The sequence below is a fragment of the Neophocaena asiaeorientalis genome, unplaced genomic scaffold (assembly GCF_003031525.2).
Source record: "Neophocaena asiaeorientalis asiaeorientalis breed wild unplaced genomic scaffold, Neophocaena_asiaeorientalis_V1.1 scaffold648, whole genome shotgun sequence".
In the NCBI taxonomy this organism is placed as follows: Eukaryota; Metazoa; Chordata; class Mammalia; order Artiodactyla; family Phocoenidae; genus Neophocaena; species Neophocaena asiaeorientalis.
In genome coordinates, this window is record NW_020172781.1 from 4,957,353 (window position 1) to 4,977,760 (window position 20,408).

General features: G+C 50.3%; 1 protein-coding gene and 1 pseudogene across 3 annotated transcripts in view; both read left to right on the forward strand.

Moving 5' to 3' along the window:
- SVOP (SV2 related protein) overlaps positions 1–20,408 on the forward strand; it is an 86,496-nt gene that overhangs the window by 57,934 nt on the left and 8,154 nt on the right. For all 3 annotated transcript variants that reach the window (XM_024741584.1, XM_024741585.1, XM_024741586.1), the window contains 4 exons: positions 11,668–11,744; positions 15,224–15,331; positions 19,127–19,238; positions 20,145–20,226. In XM_024741584.1, the coding sequence (XP_024597352.1) occupies positions 11,668–11,744; positions 15,224–15,331; positions 19,127–19,238; positions 20,145–20,226 (379 nt within the window). The remainder of the gene's footprint in view (positions 1–11,667; positions 11,745–15,223; positions 15,332–19,126; positions 19,239–20,144; positions 20,227–20,408) is intronic.
- Positions 943–15,288, forward strand: LOC112397379 (guanine nucleotide-binding protein subunit alpha-12-like; annotated as a pseudogene).

Below are 20,408 nucleotides of genomic sequence, written 5' to 3' on the forward strand. Positions count from 1 at the left end.
CATTTGCAAAACTGAGCATCACTTTCCTCACTTCTGTGTTATCCTGTTATTATTATTTTCTTAGCCTTTTTTTTATTATTTTCTATACTATTATTTTCTTAGCCTTTTAAAAAATTTGACTCACTTTTTCTCAGATAAATGTCTTTTAAAGGGAAACTCTGTATACCTGCTTTAAGGAAAAATTTTAATTGCAGGCCATAGACAGAAGTCGCTTTAATTAATTAATTCTTATTGAAGTATAGTTGATTTACAATGTTGTGTTAATTTCTGCTGTACAGCAAAGTGACTCAGTTATACATATATATACATTCTTTTTCATATTCTTTTCCATTATGATTTATCCCAGGACATTGAATATAGTTCCCTGTATTACACAGTAGGACCTGGCTGTCCATTGATTCTATATGTCATAATTTGCATCTACTAACCCCAAACTCGCAGTCCATCCCTCCCCCAGAACTCACCTTTAAAGATAAAAAAGTGGCCCTCCCTAGCCTCGGGTTCTGTGTTCATGGATTCAACCAAACCACAGATGGAAAAAAAAAAAAAAAATTCCAGGAAGTTCTAAAAAGCAAAACTTGAATTTGCTGTGCACCAGCAACTATTCACATAGCACTTACACTGTGTTAGGTATTATAAGTAATCTAGAGATGATTTAAACTATATGGGAGGATTGTGTAGGTTATATGCAAATACTATGCCATTTTATATGAGGGACTTGAGCATCCATGGATTTTGGTATCCACAGGGGGTGCTGGAACCCGTCCCCCACGGATACCGAGAAGTGACCATACAGTAAAAAGTAGCTAGATTGCGACTTCCCTGGGGGCGCAGTGGTTACGAATCACCTGCCAGTGCAGGGGACACGGGTTCAATCCCTGGTCCAGGAAGATCCCACATGCTGCAGAGCAACTAAGCCCGTGAGCCACAACTACTGAGCCCGCATGAGGGAGCGGCCGGCTGCCGCCTGGCCCGCCGCAGGGTCCATGGCCTCAGCAGCCATGTCCGGTGCGGTGCGGACCCTCAGCCGTTGCCTGCTGCCGCCCGAGGCCGACGCCGCTGGCGATGCGGAGCGCGAGGCTCGGCAGCGCAGGCGCAACCGGGACATCTACGCGGGGCTTGGACCGAGAGCTGCGCGCCGTGCGGCGCCTCGTCAGGATCCTGCTGCTGGGCCCCGCGAGAGCGGCAAGTCCACCTTCGTCAAGCAGATGAGCATCATCCACGGCCACGAGTTCGACCAGAGTGCGCTTCTGGAGTTCCGCGACACCATCTTCAACAACATCCTCAAGGGCTCAAGGGTTCTGGCTGATGCACGAGACAGGCTTGGTGTTCCTTGGCAGTATTCTGAAAATGAGAAGCAGGGGATGTACCTTATGGCCTTTGAGAACAAAGCAGGGCTGCCCGTGGAGTCTGCCACCTTTCAGCTGTTATATACCTGCTCTGACCACGCTCTGGAGGGATTCTGGCATCAGGGAAGCTTTCAGCCGTAGGAGGGAGTTTCAGCTGGGTGAATCAGTGAAGTACTTCCTGGATAACTTGGATCGGATTGGCCAGCTGAATTACCTTCCCTAGCAAGCAGGACATCCTGCTGGCGAGGAAGGCCACCAAGGGCAAAGTGGAGCGTGACTTTGTCATAAAAAAAATCCCTTTCAAGGTGGATGTGGGTGGCCAGCGGTCTCAGCGCCAGAAGTGGTTCCAGTGCTTTGATGGGATCACCTTGATCCTGTTCATGGTCTCATCCAGTGAATACGACCAGGTCCTCATGGAGGACAGGCGCACCAACCGCCTGGTGGAGCCCATGAACATCTTTGAGACCATCGTTAACAACAAGCTCTTCTTCAACGTCTCCATTGTCCTGCCTCTCAACAAGATGGACCTCCTGGTGGAGAAAGTGAAGACCATCGGCATCAAGAAGCACTTCCCAGGGCTTCCCTGGTGGCGCAGTGGTTAAGAATCCGTCTGCCAATGCAAGGGACACGGGTTCGAGCCCTGGTCCAGGAAGATCCCACATGCGGCAGAGCAACTAAGCCTGAGCGCCACAACGTGAGCCTGCGCTCTAGAGCCCGGGAGCCACAACTGCTGAGCCTGCATGCCACAACTACTGAAGCCCCCGCGCCTAGAGCCCGTGCTCTGCAACAAGAGACGCCACCGGGATGAGGAAGCCCGCGCACCGCAACGAAGAGTAGCCCCCGCTCGCTGCAACTAGCGAAAGCCCGCGCACAGCAACCGAAGACGCAATGCAGCCAAATATAAATAAATAAAATAAATAAATTTATATTTAAAAAAAGAAAGAAAAAGAAGAAGAAGCACTTCCCAGACTGCAAGGGCAATCCCCACAGGCCGGAGGATGTCCAGTGCTACCTGGTCCAGTATTTCAATCAGAAGAGACGGAATCGCAGCAATCCACCTCACCACTGCCATACACACGGAGAACATCCGCTTCGTGTTTCACGCTGTGAAGGACACCATCCTGCAAGAGAACCTGAAAGAATATTACGTTACAAGGAAAGAGGATGCCCCTCACTCTTGTGGTCCTTGAGCAGCCTGGCTGGCCACAGGCCAGATCTCCTCGGTGTCCCGGAGCGGGTTTTTCCCGAATCCGTGCCCTCAACACCTGGCTCAGGGATGCTGGGAGGCCCACCACGCCGCTGCGCTCTAGGCCAAAGGATGTGACACTTTGATGTTAGCTACTGAATCCTGGGGACTAGTGAAACTACTGAAAACCCCAGCGATCACTTTGGTATTAATGTGTAATGCCTAATAACACAGCTTTCTTTCTTTTTACAGAAACTCTTGCTTCTCTGACACAATGTAATTGAGGACTGCATGTATGTGTGTGCACGCATGCTCTGTCTTTAATGACAGAAACACAAAACCCGACGTCTTTGCAGATGGCTTTTCTCTCTAACTCGTGAGTGCTTCGTGAGGAGCATTACCTGGTGGAGGTTTGTAGGAGGTGAAAGGAGGTGAATCGCGGGCTGTCCCCGCCACCTCCCCAGGGGAGCGCGTTGCCTTTTAAGTCTTTGTGCCAGTGGGTCCCGGCTGTTAGATGAGAGGGTGGGAGTGAGAGCTGGCGGTGTGGACTTGATTTAATGTGCCCACAACCTGCGCTTTCTTCCCGCCCTGTCAGATCACCCCACGACACGACAGGACACGGGGTGGAAGGTGTGCACACGGACGCTGCCGTGAATGGCCCCCTCCCCTCTGCACAGGGCAGTGCCTGCTGCTTCTATGCCCACCCTCCCCGCCCCTCGGCAAAGACTTAAACCAACTGGCCTTGCAGAGGAGTTGTCTCCGAGAGACACCTGCAGTCCGCTGCAGGGAGCCTTTCCTTCTTTGGAGGAAGCGGAGAGCTCCTTTCCGCTCAGGGGCTTTCAAGAGCTGGCGGCATTGCCAGCAGAGCCTTCGTTAAAACCGCCCGGCTCCACGCTGCCTTCCGGTGGCTGGCCGAGAATAGAGGTTCTCATCAAGGTCTCTCGCTTCTACTAACATACACACGTCGCAGGAAAACTGTCGGACGTGATCTCCTCTGAGTGAAACTGCAGAGGCTGTGAATGTTGACGCGAGCTGGTCAATCTTGCACTCAGTTAACTTGACCGGTTACTCTGTCCAGGTGTCTTTCACTGTGTTTAAAAATACATTGCATTCCAAACTGGTCCCTGCTGTGTATTACTCTACTCAAGAGCGCCTGGCGTGTTGAGGACTCTGTCTAGCATTTAAAAGAGAAAAAAGCTTCCTCTGTCAGTGGCACCAGAATGTTCCTGTGGTTAAGTAACCGTCCCTGGGCCCCATCCCCAGGCCACACTGTTCCCGGTCCTGTGTCCCTGGTGAGTGACTCGCTCGCCTTCACCCAGCAGATAAACAGGGATCTTGTGGCAGATGCTGACCCAGAAGGAAAGAGAGGAAAAAAACTGCTTCTGAGTCAGCCTTGTTATCACAGGGTTTTAATGAGGAGACAACATGAAACCCCGTCTCTCTGGGCGCTCAGAGCTTCCGGTGGGTGTTTGCTGGGGGTTCGGCTCTTTTTTTTGGCTGGAGAAAAGCTGCTGGTTTTGTACTGCTTCCTATGGCTCTTCATGAACTGAAAGGATGTGCCCCGGGATCGGGGCCGATGACCGAGGTTTAAAGGAAAAAGAACATTCTCAATGGGCTGCGTCAGGGCGGCCCGAGACCCCGCTGTCACTGCTCAGAGGACCCTGTCCTGGGGCGTGAGCGCTCCTCACCCGCCGGGTTCCAGGTCTTACACGTGTGTCGGGACCCACGCGCTTCCTTATCAGCCTGGAAACACTCCCTGTGGCCCTGGCGGAGGAGGCGGCGGCGGCCCTCGCGGTCGGCATAGCCGGTGGAGGTGCCTGAGGCTTGCTGGAGAGTTGGGGTCAGCACGGTCGGCAAGCGCCGTTTGTCCTTTAAACCTTCTGACGCGGTTGCTGGTTTGCTTTCAGAGGCGGAAGCGGGTTGGTATAGACAGGGAAGCCGAGCGGACTGGGAAGCAGGGGGGACAGCCCGAAGCGGGTGGGCCTTGCCCCGCCAAGAACTGACCCGCTCTCGCCCCTGTGGCCGGGCTCCCCTCTCTTCACGGCTCCCAGCCCTCAATTCCGTGATTGGTTGGCATCCGAGAAGAAGATGGCTCTTTGCAAGGTCAACTAAACCATTTACAGCCTTTCTACACATAGATTATAGTCACTTTTCTCTCCAAAACCTTAGGCTTTTCTATTTTATTTTAATTTCACTGTTACCCTCGATTATTGTCTTTTTTTTTTAATGGAGATGTTAGAGAAGCAGGAGATAGTTGTGCCATCTATTATTACAAAAGTGTAACAATAAACTTCCTCAAACTAAGATATTTTCCTCACATAAGGACACGTAAGGACACGTGTACGTTTTTTACTGAAATATTTTTTTAACCCTTCAGTTTGTAGAGAAATTGTTTCAGAGATACTGCATTGCAGCTTTGTAATTTATAGAGATCTCTAGACTCCTTATTCTTGCAATATTTTTACTTCTTTGATAAAAATGAGTCCGTTTCTTTCAACTCCAAGATCAGGAAATAATCTTGAAACAAGATTACTAGTTATGACTGACTAACTTGGGCATCCTGGGAACAGACACTAACTCGGTATTGTGAGTAAAGGCACCGTTAGGATGAGAGCAGTCGGGGTGAACTGCTCACTGCTTACACGTGGCACAGCATTTTAGCATTGGCAGGAGGGGCTGGTTTGATGATCTGACCACCTTCAGTTTCTGGATGTTTATTAAGATAAATCCTTAGTTTTCCTTTGCTTAATAGAAAATATCCACTCAGCATTTGGAGCCAACATTAATTTTTCAGTCCCCAAATTCAGAGCAGTTGGATAACTCAAACCCTGATGTTCCTTGAAGGTTCATTACTTGTCGATCACAGTTTTTATTTCCACATGGGACACAGGAGCGCTGTCACCAACACTGCTGTGTGGATGCCTCTGGAACACGGCTTCAGGACAAGGAACAGCGGCACATACATGTAAAGACACGTGTGTGTGTGTGTGTGTGTGTGTGTGAGGGAGGAATCCTGCTGCCCTGAGACCTGGGAGCCCGAGGAGAGGACCTGGTGATGGATGTGGACATGTCCAGAGACCGGAGGCTGGAGGAAGCCCAAGGGAAGGGAGGGGTGGGAACTCTTTCTCTGCAACCCCGTGGGGTGACTTTCCCCGTCACAAAACGAAGAAACCACTGACGCAAAGTGTGAACGATTCCCAGTCAACAGAGCTCCTGGAGCTCAGGACTCTCATGTAGAAAAGGCACATGTGTATTGTCCAGTGGCCACTGCCCGGGTAGGCGTTGTGTGCGTCCACGTGTGGGCCCCTAAACGGCCCACAGTGGGGAAGGCAGAAGCGCACCTTCACCCCAGAGAAACGTGCACTCGTCGTGATCCACGTGGCTGAGGGCCGAGCTCTTTGGGTTCCAGTTTCCCCGTTTGTAAAAGTCGGACTAGATCACGATGCTTAGCTCTGGCGCTGCCATCTGATCACCTGAGGGGCTTTGCAAAGCCCTGGGCTGAGCCGCTCGGAGGCTGTGTAGTACAGGCATCACACGGATGCGCTCTTGGTTTCCTGGGTGGTTGCTGTGCAGCCGGGCTTAGGAGCCATGAAGCAGAGGATCATGGAGGACTCCCACCAGGCTGCTGGAGTTGTGGTCCACGACGTAATGGCCCCCGAATCCTCCCCTCACCGTGACCTGCGACGTGATGCTGGGTTTTCTGTTGTGGTTTAAGTGAAGAGCAGAAAGTTCCCACTAAGCTTTCGACTGTGTGTCGGGTGGTCCTTTCGGGCCTTTTGACGTCACCTTCTCCGTAAGGTACGTGAGATGCGCTCAGCAGCCTCGCTCTTCGGTGATGCCTAGAAATTTAGGGAGCTCTGTTTGAAGAAGACAAGCCCTTTTAAAGTCTGCCTGGCACCCCTAGGCAGCGGTGGGCCTTGTGTGTGGGATTCTGCATTTCACGGACTCGGCGTTCCGGGCGCAGGCCCTGGCGCCAAGGTTGGTCCTGGGGGTCTGCAGCTGGGAGGGCTGAGAGCTCAGCCCCCCCCCCCCCCGAAGCAGGGGCTGCTTTTACTGACTGCATTTGTGAAGCACCTCCTGGGCCTTGAAGAGGGTGGTGGCGAGTCCCCAGAGGAAGGAGCTGCTTGGTTAAGGCGGCTCAGAGGCTGGCACTTGCTGTGTTAACGGCCCTTAACGGCAGGTGGCACGTGGTACGCGCTGAGTTCAGGGAAGTGGCGAGACTCGCTGTGGGTGGAGTGGAGCCCGTGGGGCGTGGAAGGGCCACCCCTCCTCCTCGGTCCTGCTGTCGGTGTCTGGTTCCTACCTTCTGCTGGAGGAGGACTTCAGGTCACGCGAGGCCCGGCTGCTCGTGTGGGCCCTTGCTCTCTTGCCAGGTCTTGCCCTCCAGAACCCGCTAGAACTTAGAGGCTGGGTGTCCACTGGTGCTCAAGATGGCACATCGAAATAGGTGGTTTTGGTTTCCACACCACGTTGGCATCTCTTCAGGTGAAAACTACTTTAAAGCACAGCAGGTGGCTACCTGCCCGAAGCACCCCCAGTGCCTGCCTCTCGCTGGATGTCATGGGATGCTTCATACCCAGAGCGGCTCCTCGGTGTGGACCACACACCTGCAGGGGTTCTGCTGACCCTGACAGTGGTCGTGAGCCCCTAGGAGAGTGGAGCGCTGCTCAACGTGGGAACTTCCTACACGAGGCTCCCACCCCAGGTCACAGCAGGAAGGAGCGCCATGTTGCCGGGCCTGAGTGAGTTCTCAGACATCCTGGCAGGATGGATGTTCCTGGGAATCGGCGTCTGAGTATAGCAAGGGGGAGGAAATGGGGTGGAACTCAGAAATAGACCATGAGAGTCCTGCCCCAAAACACAGTACTCGTAGGCAGCAGGGCCCTCCCCGGAAGCCAGCAATTAGGGTGTGGAGTAGATGAGAACAGGAGGGAACTGCTGTTGTATCCCATCCTGACCTGTGGTGACTCCCTCGTCCTCCTCAAATCCAGCAATGACCTTGGCACGTCACTGTGAGGTTCTTATTACAGGGACCCGAAGACTTTGCATCTGTTGCCGTAAACGCGGCCCTGTGGCTCGCTTCACAGAGAAGCGCACACCTGGCTCCCCCTGGAAACTGGGTTCTCCGCTTCTGATCTGGTTATGAAGGTAGTGTTTTTATTCTGGTGGTTTTCTTTTGTGTGTGTGTGTGTGTAACACAAACCACAGTGAAACACTAGAGCAGCTACTGGGTGTTCCTGGACCAGCCCGAGTTTCCTCCTGGGCGGGCGAGCGGCCGGCACTCTGACTGCACGGCCAACAGAGTGTAGACAGGGCTGAGCCGCACGGGGTCACAGTCGTCCTGGTCAGTCTGTTCCAGGCTTGTCACTCAGGCGCCTTTTTATTAACACTGAATTCACTTTATTTTGTGCTTTCCGAAGCTGATTAATTCCCCCAAATGAACATAACCCCAGCTATTCACAGTCAAGGTGGAGGTTTCCCACGGGACCGAATTTCCCAGCAGGTTGCAGAGCCAGACCGCTCTGGTGACCGGGGAGGCGTGGATCGCGCATCCCACCTGGTGAGGCTGACCCAGAGTCCGGCCGAGGGAAGTCCAATGTAGAGGCAGCTGAGAGCATGACCCTTGTGAGTCGTGGGAAACGGGCCCTCAGCTCTGGGTTCTGGTGCTTCCTGGAGCTGGTCCAGGGGCTCAGCTTTTCAGCCGACTTCAGAATTTCTCCAGTCGGAAAGGAACTGAGAACGGGGTTCCGGGAGGCCCCATTTTGTGATATGCAGCGCCCACCCTGAGTGGTGACAGGCCCGGTGTGCCGCCGTGGCAGCCTGGGCGCTTTAAGGCATCTCACGGAGCCGCCACGTGTCCCTGGGCCCCACCCTCTCCGTTCAGTGGCCGGGCCCCCGGGGAAGCCTCCCGAAGCCTCGGGGTAACGCTGGAGGTCTCCCCACCACCGCCTGTCAAGCTGCCCTCAAAAAAGGTCGGTGCCCACGGTGGGCAGAGAGCACTGTCACCTAGGAGACTCTGGAACTCAGGTCACACACGTGGAACCAGCCTTGATCTGACAGTCGGGCTAACAAAGCCAGTTCTCCGTGGCTTCCCTCCTCACCCAAGCTTTCTGGATGAGCCCGGGCACCTTTTCCAGGTTCACCTGCAAACAGGTGGCCAGAGCTCTCGCTGCGGAGTCTGTGGAAGCCGGGGACGAGGCCCGTCCCAGGAGGGCTCATGGGCAGCCTGTGAAACTTTCTCCCCATCATCTTAACTGTTAGATTCTCTAACAAGCCTGTTTATCGAGAAATTTAAAATAGATCTCTACTGAGTCTGCCCATCTCTAGGATCTTAAAGCATTACCTTTTGACCTGTTATGCAAATGGCAAAACATTCCAAGTGTCTTTTCCTTCACTCCAGTCGAACCAGCTAAATTGGCAGGCACGTTATCCTCTGTTGACGTCACTGCAGCCAGGAAGTTCAGTGCTGTGTGCTCGGCCCCCTCCTCTCTGCCACATCCTCCGCTGTGCTGTGCTGTGGCCCCTGTAGCACGTGGGGGACCCCGCAGAGGGTGCAGGGCGGCAGGGGCAATCGGAGGCGGCGGCGGCTGCAGAAACGGAGCTCTGAGCTCTTCCGGGGTCTCTACACTCAGAAAGGAAATTCAAGGGCAACAGCTGAGTGCTGGGTCACTGGCACCGCCCCTGGGGTGTCCCTGCAGCTCCACACCCGCCCCCATCATGGCACCGACAGTGGGGAACAGGCCTCGGTTTATGGATGCTGTGTTCCAGGTTAAGAGATACACAATGCAGTGTAAAAAGTGTATAGCTACGGGGGTTAGTTTAAACGTATTTTGTATATACGACTTTTATAAATCTGTTAAGATTCGCCTTAAATTACAAAAAAAAAAAAGACAGAGAGGGGAGGCGTTAGGGACTCGTTAGCCCGTAAATAAGACTGAGATACAATTAAAGAATTGAAAGGAAACTTAAAGGAATCTCTTCTTTTCACAAAAAGATTTCATACTTTTGCTGTATCCATCCCCCTCTCCATTCATATTGCCTTGGGTACCACCAGCAGAACAGGGCCAATATCTTGGGAACCACTGATTTGGTCAACATGGGCATTCTTAGAACTTCCAGTTCTTGATCCACTTTTTCTTAAATAACAACCTTGGCGTTGGCTGGAGGGCATTTGTGGTGAGTAACTAACTTATAGTCCACAGCTAGTCAAATTTCAGCCCTTCTTTCAATTCTTTCTACCATGAATGCTGTAATTTCTCCAGCATTAACAGTGCACAGAATTACCCCTGTTGAGGCTATGTGTCCTGTTTTCAACAGTTCTCACTTTTCCTATTCACCTTTGAGCAGAGGTGCTAATTAGCAGGAGAGTGTCCTCAAAGAGGTCAACTGCAGGGAAGAGGAGAGGAAAGCTTCGATAATTCCAAAGCCGGGGGCTCCAGCTCTGCACCCCCCGCATTCCTGAGAGCTGAATCAACTCACCACGCCTTTATGAAACACCTGCTCTGTGCCCAGTACAAGTACGGAGCTGGCAGGATATTTTCAAAGGTGGGGAAACAGAATTGAGGGTATCTATCTTTGAGTGCATGTGACTCTGTTGGGGTGACACTACTTAAATACTAAGCAATTAGAGACTAATTTTAGAATACTATAGAAATCACATTTGCGAGCACATGTTGTAACTCAAGGAAAGTAATCATCGGCTTCTGATTATGACTGAGCTCCCACATAACTGTACCACAGGATGAGCCTATTCCGGCCCTACAGACTTGAGTATTCTGGTTCCAAGGACAGTCGGGAATTAGTTAACTGCGTCATTCTGATCTGAAATGCTCAAGAAGTCTGCAGACTCCGCATTTGACTGGGCACACAGCAGGTGTTTAATAAATGCTTGGTGAGTTGATGTAGCTCTCAGGAATGCGGGGGCGGGGGGGGGGCAAAGCTGGAGCCCAGTTCTGCATACAGTTTTCCCCCTGCTATTCAAAAGTAGAGCGTTCCGGGGCTTCCCTGGTGGCGCAGTGGTTGAGAGTCCGCCTGCCGATGCAGGGGACACGGGTTCGTGCCCCGGTCCAGGAAGATCCCACATGCCGCGGAGCGGCTGGGCCCGTGAGCCATGGCCGCTGAGCCTGCGCGTCCGGAGCCTGTGCTCCACAGCGGGAGAGGCCACAACGGTGAGAGGCCCGCGTACGGCAAAAAAAAAAAAAAGTAGAGCGTTCCAATGAAAGCTTTCCTAAGCTGAAGTGGCATAAAGAGAAGTAATCACCTGAGGACATGTCTTGCTAATAAAAGAAACAAAATAAATGGAGGTAAAGCACAGATGTTCATAGACACAGTTCAAAGCTAATGGCAGCTTGAATCTGAAAAAGAATGTGTATATATAGGTATAACTGAATCACTTTTCTGTACAGCGGAAATTAACACAACATTGTAAATCAGTTATACTTCAATAAAATAAATTGAAAAAAAAAAAGCTAATGGCAGCTTGATGCTGAGGTGCTGAGTGTAGTTCCCGGGAAAGGAGCTTGGTGGCGCTACTCTCGCTGCTTGGGGCAGGTGCTGCCTCTATAAAATAAGCGCTGGATGCTGTTTTCGCTTTTCCCTTTTTTCGTAAAAGTGAAAATCCTCTTCGGATTTCTTCTGGCGAGCAAAACCAGGTACTAATGTAGGTCTTTCGTAAAAGCACAGTGCAGTAAAGCAAACTTTTGAAAAAGTAGGGGCTACCTGTATTATTAAATATATCTCCCTCCTCCTCCCTATTCAACTCAACCCAGAAGCCCTGACATCTGTTGGCATCTGTCAAAATGACTGTTTTCTACCAAATTTTGGTTCCCCCATTTTTTTCCCCTCCTTTTGCCGGTTGACTGAACAGCCTTGGAGGTAGCTTTATCTGTGATAGAATTCAGTTCTTGATCTTTCAAAGGACACAGGATCACTTCCCTTTATCGCATCATTATGCTTTGTACCCACCATCTTCCTGCTCAAGCAGCCCAGGAAAGCCCTGCAAAGGCCCATTGTGGCCTGAGCCCAAAGCCTAGTCTCTGCTGCTAGAGCTGCAAGTCCTTCCAGACGGGTTAGGGAATGGGGACCTGCATTTCTCCCATCATTTCCTTACCTTTCTTGCTTCCTTCCTGGCAGGTTTTCCAATGCATTCTCTTACTATGGATTAGTTCTGCTCACCACTGAGCTCTTCCAGGCAGGAGATGTCTGCAGCAGTGAGTATCAACAGCTCTTTCGCAGTTAACACCGTCCCCTCCCGCCCCTCCCCACTTCCAACACACGAGGTCATACACACACACACACCCCAGCCCAAGTTCTGCCCTCACAGGGCCTGGCCTTGCACAAACTCCAGGGAGAAAGTTTCTGCAAAATCTGAGCATGAAAGAGCTGGGTTGTGGTTTCCAAGACACTCTGTAGAAACCTGGACCTTCTTGTCACGGTAGACCTGACGTTAGAGCGGAATCACATCTTACGTCCCCTAAAGAGGTCCATGAAGTACAGCCCTGAGTTTTATGGCTGTGACCCTGTGTAGCAATCCTCTGCGTGTGCATCAAGTCTGAGAATCAGGTTGGAGCTCGATCCTGGCCACACAACAGAATCACCTGGGGGAGATTTTCAACAAAGGCAGTGTCATTTAAACAATGCCCAGGCCAATTTAATCAGCGGCTTTGGGGGGAGGGCCCAGGCATGAGTGGGTTTGAAAAGCTCCCTAGGTGATTCTGTTGTAGAGCTGGAGGTGAAAAGCACTGGACAAAAGGAATGAATAAAGAGCAAAGTCTATATACAGATGTCTGGACTTCAAACCAATCTGTCTTTAAGGGAATATTAGATTCCTAGCATTGAACCTGGGATGGGGGATAAAGGGATCAAGTTCTTGCCTGTTTGCGGGATTTGTCCAATTATCTTTTTCATATGAAGCCTCTATAATCTGAGTTAATAGTTTTGTTTATTGGTATAAGGATTTAATAATACAGCGGAATCGCATCTCGCTGGGAGGTGTGGGAGAGCCTTAACCGCCCTGAGAAGCAGTTCAGTTATAAATTCTGGGTTTGGTATTGATTGAGCCTAAGTCCTTTGCCTCTGTGGCCGAACACAAGTTCGTGTGCCTGACACACAGTGAGGCCAAACAAACTGAAACCCTCGTAGTTTGGAGCAGAGAAAGGTTTATGGCAGGGCTGAGCAAGGAGGACGGGTGACTTGTGCTCAAAACCCCTGAACTCCCCGATGGTTTGGCGGGGGGGAGAAGTTTTTAGAGGCAGAATTTGGTGGGAGGGATGGCCGCAGGGTATGTGACTTTCTTCTGATTGGCTGGTGGTGAGGGAACAGGGTGATGTTCCAGGAATCTTGTGCTCAGCCTGAAGTTACCATCCTCAACCTGGGTGAGGGCCTTAGTTCCTGCAGAAGAACTCAAAGATATTGTTATGTATATTCCTTGAGGAGGAACCGGGACTCTGCCCCAAGTCTGCGCTATTGTTTCTTGACAGCTCCTCCCCTTTCTCTGCATCCCCTCCCTTCCCTGATTAGCAACTGTTTGAACCTGCCCTTTGGAACTCAGGGAAGGTCTAGGAGGCTTGAATGAAGCCTATTCCTACAAGCAAGAAACGGGGAGCATGGAAAGGATTCGTACCCAGGATTTGCCCCACAGCCTCCTGCTTGGTTTCACCGTAACAGTGGACCTGCTTAAGCAAAGCAGAGGATCCACTGGGATGTTACAGAGGAAGGGTTGGCAGAGTTTTTCTATAAACAGCCAGATAGTAAATATTTTAGGCTCTGTGGGCCAAACGGCTCTGCCATTGTAGCAGAAAAGCAGCTATGGATAATATGTAAACAAGCAAGCCTTGCTTGTGTTCCAAGGAAAGCTTTTTTTTTATTTTGGCCACGCAGCACGGCTTGTGGGATCTTAGTTCCCCAGCCAGGGATCGAACCCGGGCCCTCGGCAGTGAGAGCGCGAAGTCCTAACCACTGGACCTCCAGGGACTTCCCACCGAGGAAATCTTTTTTACAACCACAAATTGAATTTCATGTCATTTTTATGTCATGAAATGTTATTCTTTTGATTTTAAAAATCATTTAAAAATGTAAAAACCGTTCTTAGCCTGCTGGCCAGGCAGAAACAGGCAGGGGACCAGATTTGGCCTGCAGGCGGTCGTTTGCCACCCCGTGTTAAAAGCTCACTCTTGGGCTTCCCTGGTGGCGCAGTGGTTGAGAGTCCGCCTGCCAATGCAGGGGACACGGGTTCGTGCCCCGGTCCGGGAAGATCCCACGTGCCGCGGAGCGGCTAGGTCCATGAGCGATAGCCGCTGAGCCTGCGCGTCCGGAGCCTGTGCCCTGCAACGGGAGAGGCCACAACAGTGAGAGGCCCGTGTACCACAAAAAAAAAAAAGAAAAAAAAGCTCACTGTTACACCTGGGTGGGAAAGTGATAGGGAAGGAGCAGTGGATTGTGTTATGAGAGGAACTCTGAACTTAGGGCACCCAGATCTTTTATACCAGATAATAAGCCTGCCAGCTCTTTGTTCTGCAGAAAGATGCTCTATCTTCAAAGGCCATAAGGAAACCTGCCCTTTGCACCAAAGGGAGATCCTCTCTATCTTTCAAGGCTGTTTGCTAAACTAAAATCCTTGAAAAGATAGTCCAGAACAAAGGCAGTCAGTGCCTCCGCTTATAAAGCAGGCAGAGAACATGAAAGACCCATGGGTCTCTCTTACTGTAAGAGGTTACAGTTGGTTCAAAGGAGAATTCAAAACACACATGTATATAAGCAATCGGAAAAGCTGAAATGGATTTACACTTAGAGGCAAAAATTGGCAGTGTGCGTAAGGCAATAATCACATCACCACCAGACGCCGCTTGCATTTTTATGGACAAGAATCATTTGCACTGGTATTCTATAATGCGAAGTTGTGAAAGCGCTTAAAGATCATGAAAGCTGAGATAACCTATAAGGGGTCACAGGACAGGACATTTTGCCCATTTCAAAGTCTTTGACTCCGTTTCCTAACAAATGATTTGGGGGAAAAAAAGATAAAGCAAGGTAAGGGATGTCAGGAGTGTGGAGCAGAGTAAGTGGCCGTGGGCAAGTCAGAGTTTTAAGTGGGGTGGTCAGGATGGCTTCAGTGAGAAGGTGAGATTTAAAGAAAGACTCGAAAGGGGTGAGGAAATTAGTCATGGAGATATATAAAGTGCAATGGAGGACGAGAGCAGCCAGTGCAAAGGTCCTGAGGCAGGAACGTGCCTTGTGTATTGAAGGGACAGCAAGGAGACCAGTGTGGCTGGAGTAGTATGAGCAGAGCGAGGGAGATTGAAGGTGCGATCGAGGAAGTAATGGGGGCCAGATAATATAGGTGGGGGTCGTTGGGGCCACCCTAGAGTCTGTCTGCCACAAAAGCACCTAGTACGTGCCAGTTCTGGGCTAAGCACATTGATATGCACAACCTGCTTTCAGTGTCTCAACCGCCTTGCCCCAGGGTTTATTAGCCCCAGGGTTATGAGGAACCTGGGGCTTAAAGAGATGAAGCTCTAACACTGCTGGTTGGGATTCACACCTGCGTCTGTCTGAGTCCTGAGCCCATGCTCCTTCCCTGGCATCCCAACCACATCATACCCAGGGAAGGAGGTGTGGAGAGCAGGAGACTGCACCCCAAGACTGCGCATGCCTCTTGCTCTTTTTCTCTCTCTCTCTCTCCACCTTCCAGTCTCCAGCTGGAAGAAGGCGGTAGAGGCAAAATGCAGCCTGGCCTGTGAGTACCTGAGTGAGGAGGATTACATGGACCTGCTGTGGACCACCCTGTCTGAGTTCCCAGGTGAGGGACCTGTGCCACGTGGGCTGGGGCAGGGCATCCTGGGAATGCGGCTTTACCTGGGCCGGCTGGAAGCAAATCCCATTTTTTTTTTTTTTTGCGGTACGCGGGCCCCCCACTGCCGTGGCTCCGGACGCGCAGGCTCAGCGGCCACGGCTCACGGGCCCAGCCGCTCCGCTGCATGTGGGATCTTCCCGCACCGGGGCACGAACCCGTGTCTCCTGCAGTGGCAGCCGGACTCTCAACCACTGCGCCACCAGGGAAGCCCGCAAATCCCACTTCTAAGGGAAGCTGGGGATTTGTTTTCAACCCTTAGCTACAAGTTGGCAAGAACTGTGAAGAGGCTGACATTTTACTCTATTTGAAGGCTAACAAGTTAAGCTGCCCAGCTTCACACACACACACACACACACACACACACACACACACAACACACACACACACACACACACACACACCAGCAGAAGACACAAGACCCCTGGGTCAGAGACAAAAGACGATTACTCACGACACAGCAGGCAGCCTGAGTAGTATGTTAGCGCTGGCTCCTCTTGCCCTCAAGTCCCATGGGGATGATGAGGACGGGTCCAGGCGAATCTTACACGTGCAATGGATTTGCAACACAGCTCGGGCATCTCACACTTCGGGAACCCAAATCTTTTATAATGGGCTGCCGGAAACCTGCTCAGCCTTTGCCTTGGAGAGAGGCATCATCTTTATTACATTGGGCAGTAAACAGACCTTCCCCTTGCTCTAGAAGGAGGCAGTATCTCTGTCTTCCAAGGCTGTTGGCTCTACAAACAACCTTGAAATGCTAGCCTGGAACCAAAGCGCAGCTAGTGCCTCCGCTCACAAGCTGTACAGAAATACAAGGGACCCGTGGAGAATTGTCCCCAGCACCAGTCACACTGGAAAGGATCGGTGGGGTGTTAAAAATCCAAACCCGTACATAAAGCAAAGGTGATCTATCTTTTTCCTTTAAAAAAATAATATCATTACAACAATAATAATACCTGGTATTTACTGATTGCTTACTGTATATATATCAGGCACTGTGCTAAATATTTTACAGATATGGTCTCATTTCATCTTGTGAAGTAGGTGTCATTCCCATTGTGCGTCTGAAGAAACTGAGGATTGGAGAGGGGTGGCAGAAATGGTTCCTGCCAATTGTAGCTGCCAATTTCTGCATCCCTGTGCCTGAGGGCTATCCCAGGAGGAATTGAAAGCCTCAGTGTCTAGAAGCAAGAAAGGTGGCTGCAGGTGCCAGGGAGTTAACACCTGGGAACAGCCTTCAACCAGCGTATAAATACCCCAATTTCCTCACCTATCAGGTAGAATTCTAAGGTGCGCGTTCCACACTGACTCCCAGAGCCCTCCAGTGGAATCCAGTAGCAATTTCCCATGGTGGTAACTTGCTTGATATGCACCCTTATTAGTTGCATCCCTTCCCCGTTTCACTTCTCCACTCTCCCACTGGTGCTTCCTTGGATGACCTCCCAGGTAAACACCTTGCACTCGGACCCTTGTCCCGGGGTCTGCTTCTGGGAAAACCCAACTGAGACACTGTGTCCTACAGCTGGCAGAGCTAAGACCTGTGTTCCCACCCCAGAGCCCAGAGTCCACTCCTATACTACATTGTCTATCTTTCCCACATAGCTTAGCAGGTAACATTAAAGCCTCTGGAGTTAAACCCAGCATTGCCAGCTGCCATTTTCGGGACTTCAGGCATTCACCATTTCTATGATTTTACCTGTCTGAAACTCAGATTCTTCCTCCCTATTATTACATGTATTGTTTTGTTGTTTTGTTCACTGACACATCCCAAGCTCCTAGAACAGCTCCTGACACACAGTAGGTACTCAATGTATTGATTGAATAAAAGTGGGAAATGGGCTATTAGCATGCTTTGTAGAGGTTTTTTTTTTAACTGAAGTCTAATTGATTTACAATATTGTGTTAGTTTCAAGTATACAGCAAAGTGATTTGGTTATTCTTATGTATATGTGTGTGTATGTCTATATTCTTTTCTTTATTCTCTTCCATTATACTTTAGAGGTTTGTTTTGATGATTGAACAAGATAATAGATGTAAAAGTGCTTGGCCCAGATTTTATTGTTATATTATTATTATTATTAACAAGCAATATGCTATACCACCTCTACTGAGGTAGAGAATGTTATTTTTATTTAGTCCTACTTCTGCAATGAAGAAATTGGTGTTCAGGGAATTCCCTGGTAGTCCAGTGGTTAGGACTGCATGCTTCCACTGCAGGGGTCATGGGTTTGATTCCTGGTTGGGGAACTAAGATCCCACATGCTGCCGGGCATGACCAAAAAAAAAAAAAGGAAGATTGAGGTTCAGAGAAGGCAAGGGACTAACCTAAGACCACATGACAAGTTAGAGGCAAGATGAGGCCTTAGAACCTACGTGTTTCTGACGCGCAGCCCAGGTGTCTGCTGCCTGGTTTCAGTGAATGCCACTATTCAGGCTCCCCTTGGTGCCTGTATTAGTTATCCATTGCTGTGTAACAAATTATTCCAAAATTTAGTGGCTTAACACAACACGTATTTATTACAGTTTCTGTGAGTCAGGAGCCTGGGCTTCCCTGGGTCCTCTGCTTCAGTGTATTTCACAAGGCTGCAATGGAGGTGTTGGCCCAGGGTCTGTGGTCTCATCTGAAAGCTCAGCTGAGGCAGGGTCTGCTTCATGCTCACTCCCCCGGTTGTTCCCCACTGCCTGTTGGCCAGAGACCACCTTCAGTTTCTTGCCAGGTGACCTTCTCCGTCAAGGCAAGTTCATGAGAAGAGCCAGGGAGAGGGCAAATGCCAGCAAGACAGATGTCAGTCTTGCATAAGCTTATCTCAGAAGTGACCTCCCTAGTGACATACGGATGTATGTCTTTAAGACTGGCATGAATTGATTTTAAAAAGCTGTAATCCTAATCACTGACTAAGATTCACAGATATACCTTGCAGTAGACATATAACTCAATGCATTTTTTCTTTTTTAAATAAATTTATTTATTTAATTTTTGGCTGTGTTGGGTCTTTGTTGCTGCACGCGGGCTTTCTCTAGTTGTGGCGAGCGGGGGCTACTCTTTGTTGCGGTGTGCGTGCTTCTCGTTGTGGTGGCTTCTCTCATGGAGCATGGGCTCTAGGTGCGCGGGCTTCAGTAGTTGCAGCGCACAGGCTCAGTAGTTGTGGCCAGCAGGCTGTAGAGCACAGGCTCAGTAGTTGTGGCGTGCGGGCTTAGTTGCTCCACGGCATGTGGGATCTTCCCGGAGCAGGGCTCGAACCCATGTCGCCTGCATTGGTGGGCGGATTCTTAACCACTGCACCACCAGGGAAGTCCCTCAAGGCATTTTAAGCAGTTTGTCAGCATCTAGTTACATTAATGACATTTATGGAAAGTATAATTTTAAGTGATTGCTTTTACACTGTTGTAAGTCTTTTTGTCATAAATATTGATATAAAAACATTTTTTTTTTTTTGGCCATGCCATGTGGCTTATGGGATCTTTGTTCGCCAACCAGGGATCATCGAACCCGGACCCTCAGCAGTGAAAGCACAGAATTCTAACCACTGGACTGCCAGAGAATTCCCGATATAAAATTTTTTGACTCAAAAAAAGAAGTGACATCCCATCACTTCTGCCATATTCTAGTCATTAGAAGTGAGTCATGAGGTCCAGCCCACTTGCAAGAGGAGGGGATTACACAGCGTGTGGTACCAGGAGGTGGGGTTATTGGGGCTCATGTCAGATGCTGCCTCCCATGGCTCCCCTGCTCCCTTGCAGGTGTCCTTGTGACTCTCTGGATTATCGACCGCCTGGGCCGCAAGAAGACCATGGCCCTGTGCTTCGTCATCTTCTCCCTCTGCAGCCTCCTGCTGTTTATCTGTGTTGGAAGGTGGGTCGTGAACTCAGCTCTCTGGCCAGCAGGCTTACTTCTCAGCTCGTGGTCAGGTCTTTGTGCCTGCAGACTGTGGATTACATCCCTGGGGTACCTGAAGGAACCCCCACCCCAGCCCCTCACTAAGCCTGAGGCTCTTGGCTGCACAACAGATTGGGCTCAAAGTTGGGGCCTCTGATGGGAAGGGGGGTAGGAGGGCATTTTGGTCCAAATTTTGCTCTGACACCATTGTAGAATTTTGACATCATCTCCCAGTAAGATCATACAGATAGCTGTTTAATTCATATATGGGTTAAAAGTGTTCATTTGTTCCATGGCAATATTTCAAGGTCTTGTTTTATAATCCCCTTCTGGCATCTCTCCATTTTTTCCACCTATCAAGAGCCTCAAAATATGGAACTGGCCTGTGTTGATCTCCAAGAGGCCCCAGACCGAACCACAGATGAGAGATCTGTGAAAGGTCTGGAGATGTCGCTTAGATCTGGAAATGTTGATATTCAAAGACATTACGGGAACAATGGAACAGAGGGCTGGGGGTCACGATCATCCTCATAACACTGAAGAGAAGTTTCCTTTCCCTGGTTCAGCTGGTTCCTGGCTCAATTCCTGCCCCCACTAGGTCCTATCTGGACTTTGCATTATTTACATCACTTCACCCCAGCCGTGCCCCACCCTGGGCACCACCATCTCAGTCTGGAACTTTGGAGAATGATGAACTTATAAAAGCAGGTCTTCCAAGAGACCGCTGGGATGCGTGTGGCTGCGTGCCTGCCTGATGGTGTGTTGGGTGAGGTGGGCTTTGCCAGTTTCTAGGGTGTAAATGCTACCTGGGCAGATAAAACTTTGCTGAAAGAAACTGTCAGAAAAAATACTTGCTCATCTGCTTTTTTTTTCTCTTCCCAGAAATATGCTCACTCTGTTACTCTTCATTGCAAGAGCGTTTATTTCTGGAGGCTTCCAAGCAGCCTATGTTTACACACCTGAGGTAGGAGGGATGCCTGGGAGCAGCCGGGGTGGGAAGGGGGCGGGTGTTTTCTCCGGAAACACCCGGCCTGGGCTCCTCTGAGTGAAATTTGTCCTTGAGTCTGAGTGGCGGCTGTGAAGGCCTTCATTATTTCAGGCTTTCGTTCAGTCATTGTTTTCTGCTTATAAAAGCTTATGGTCAGT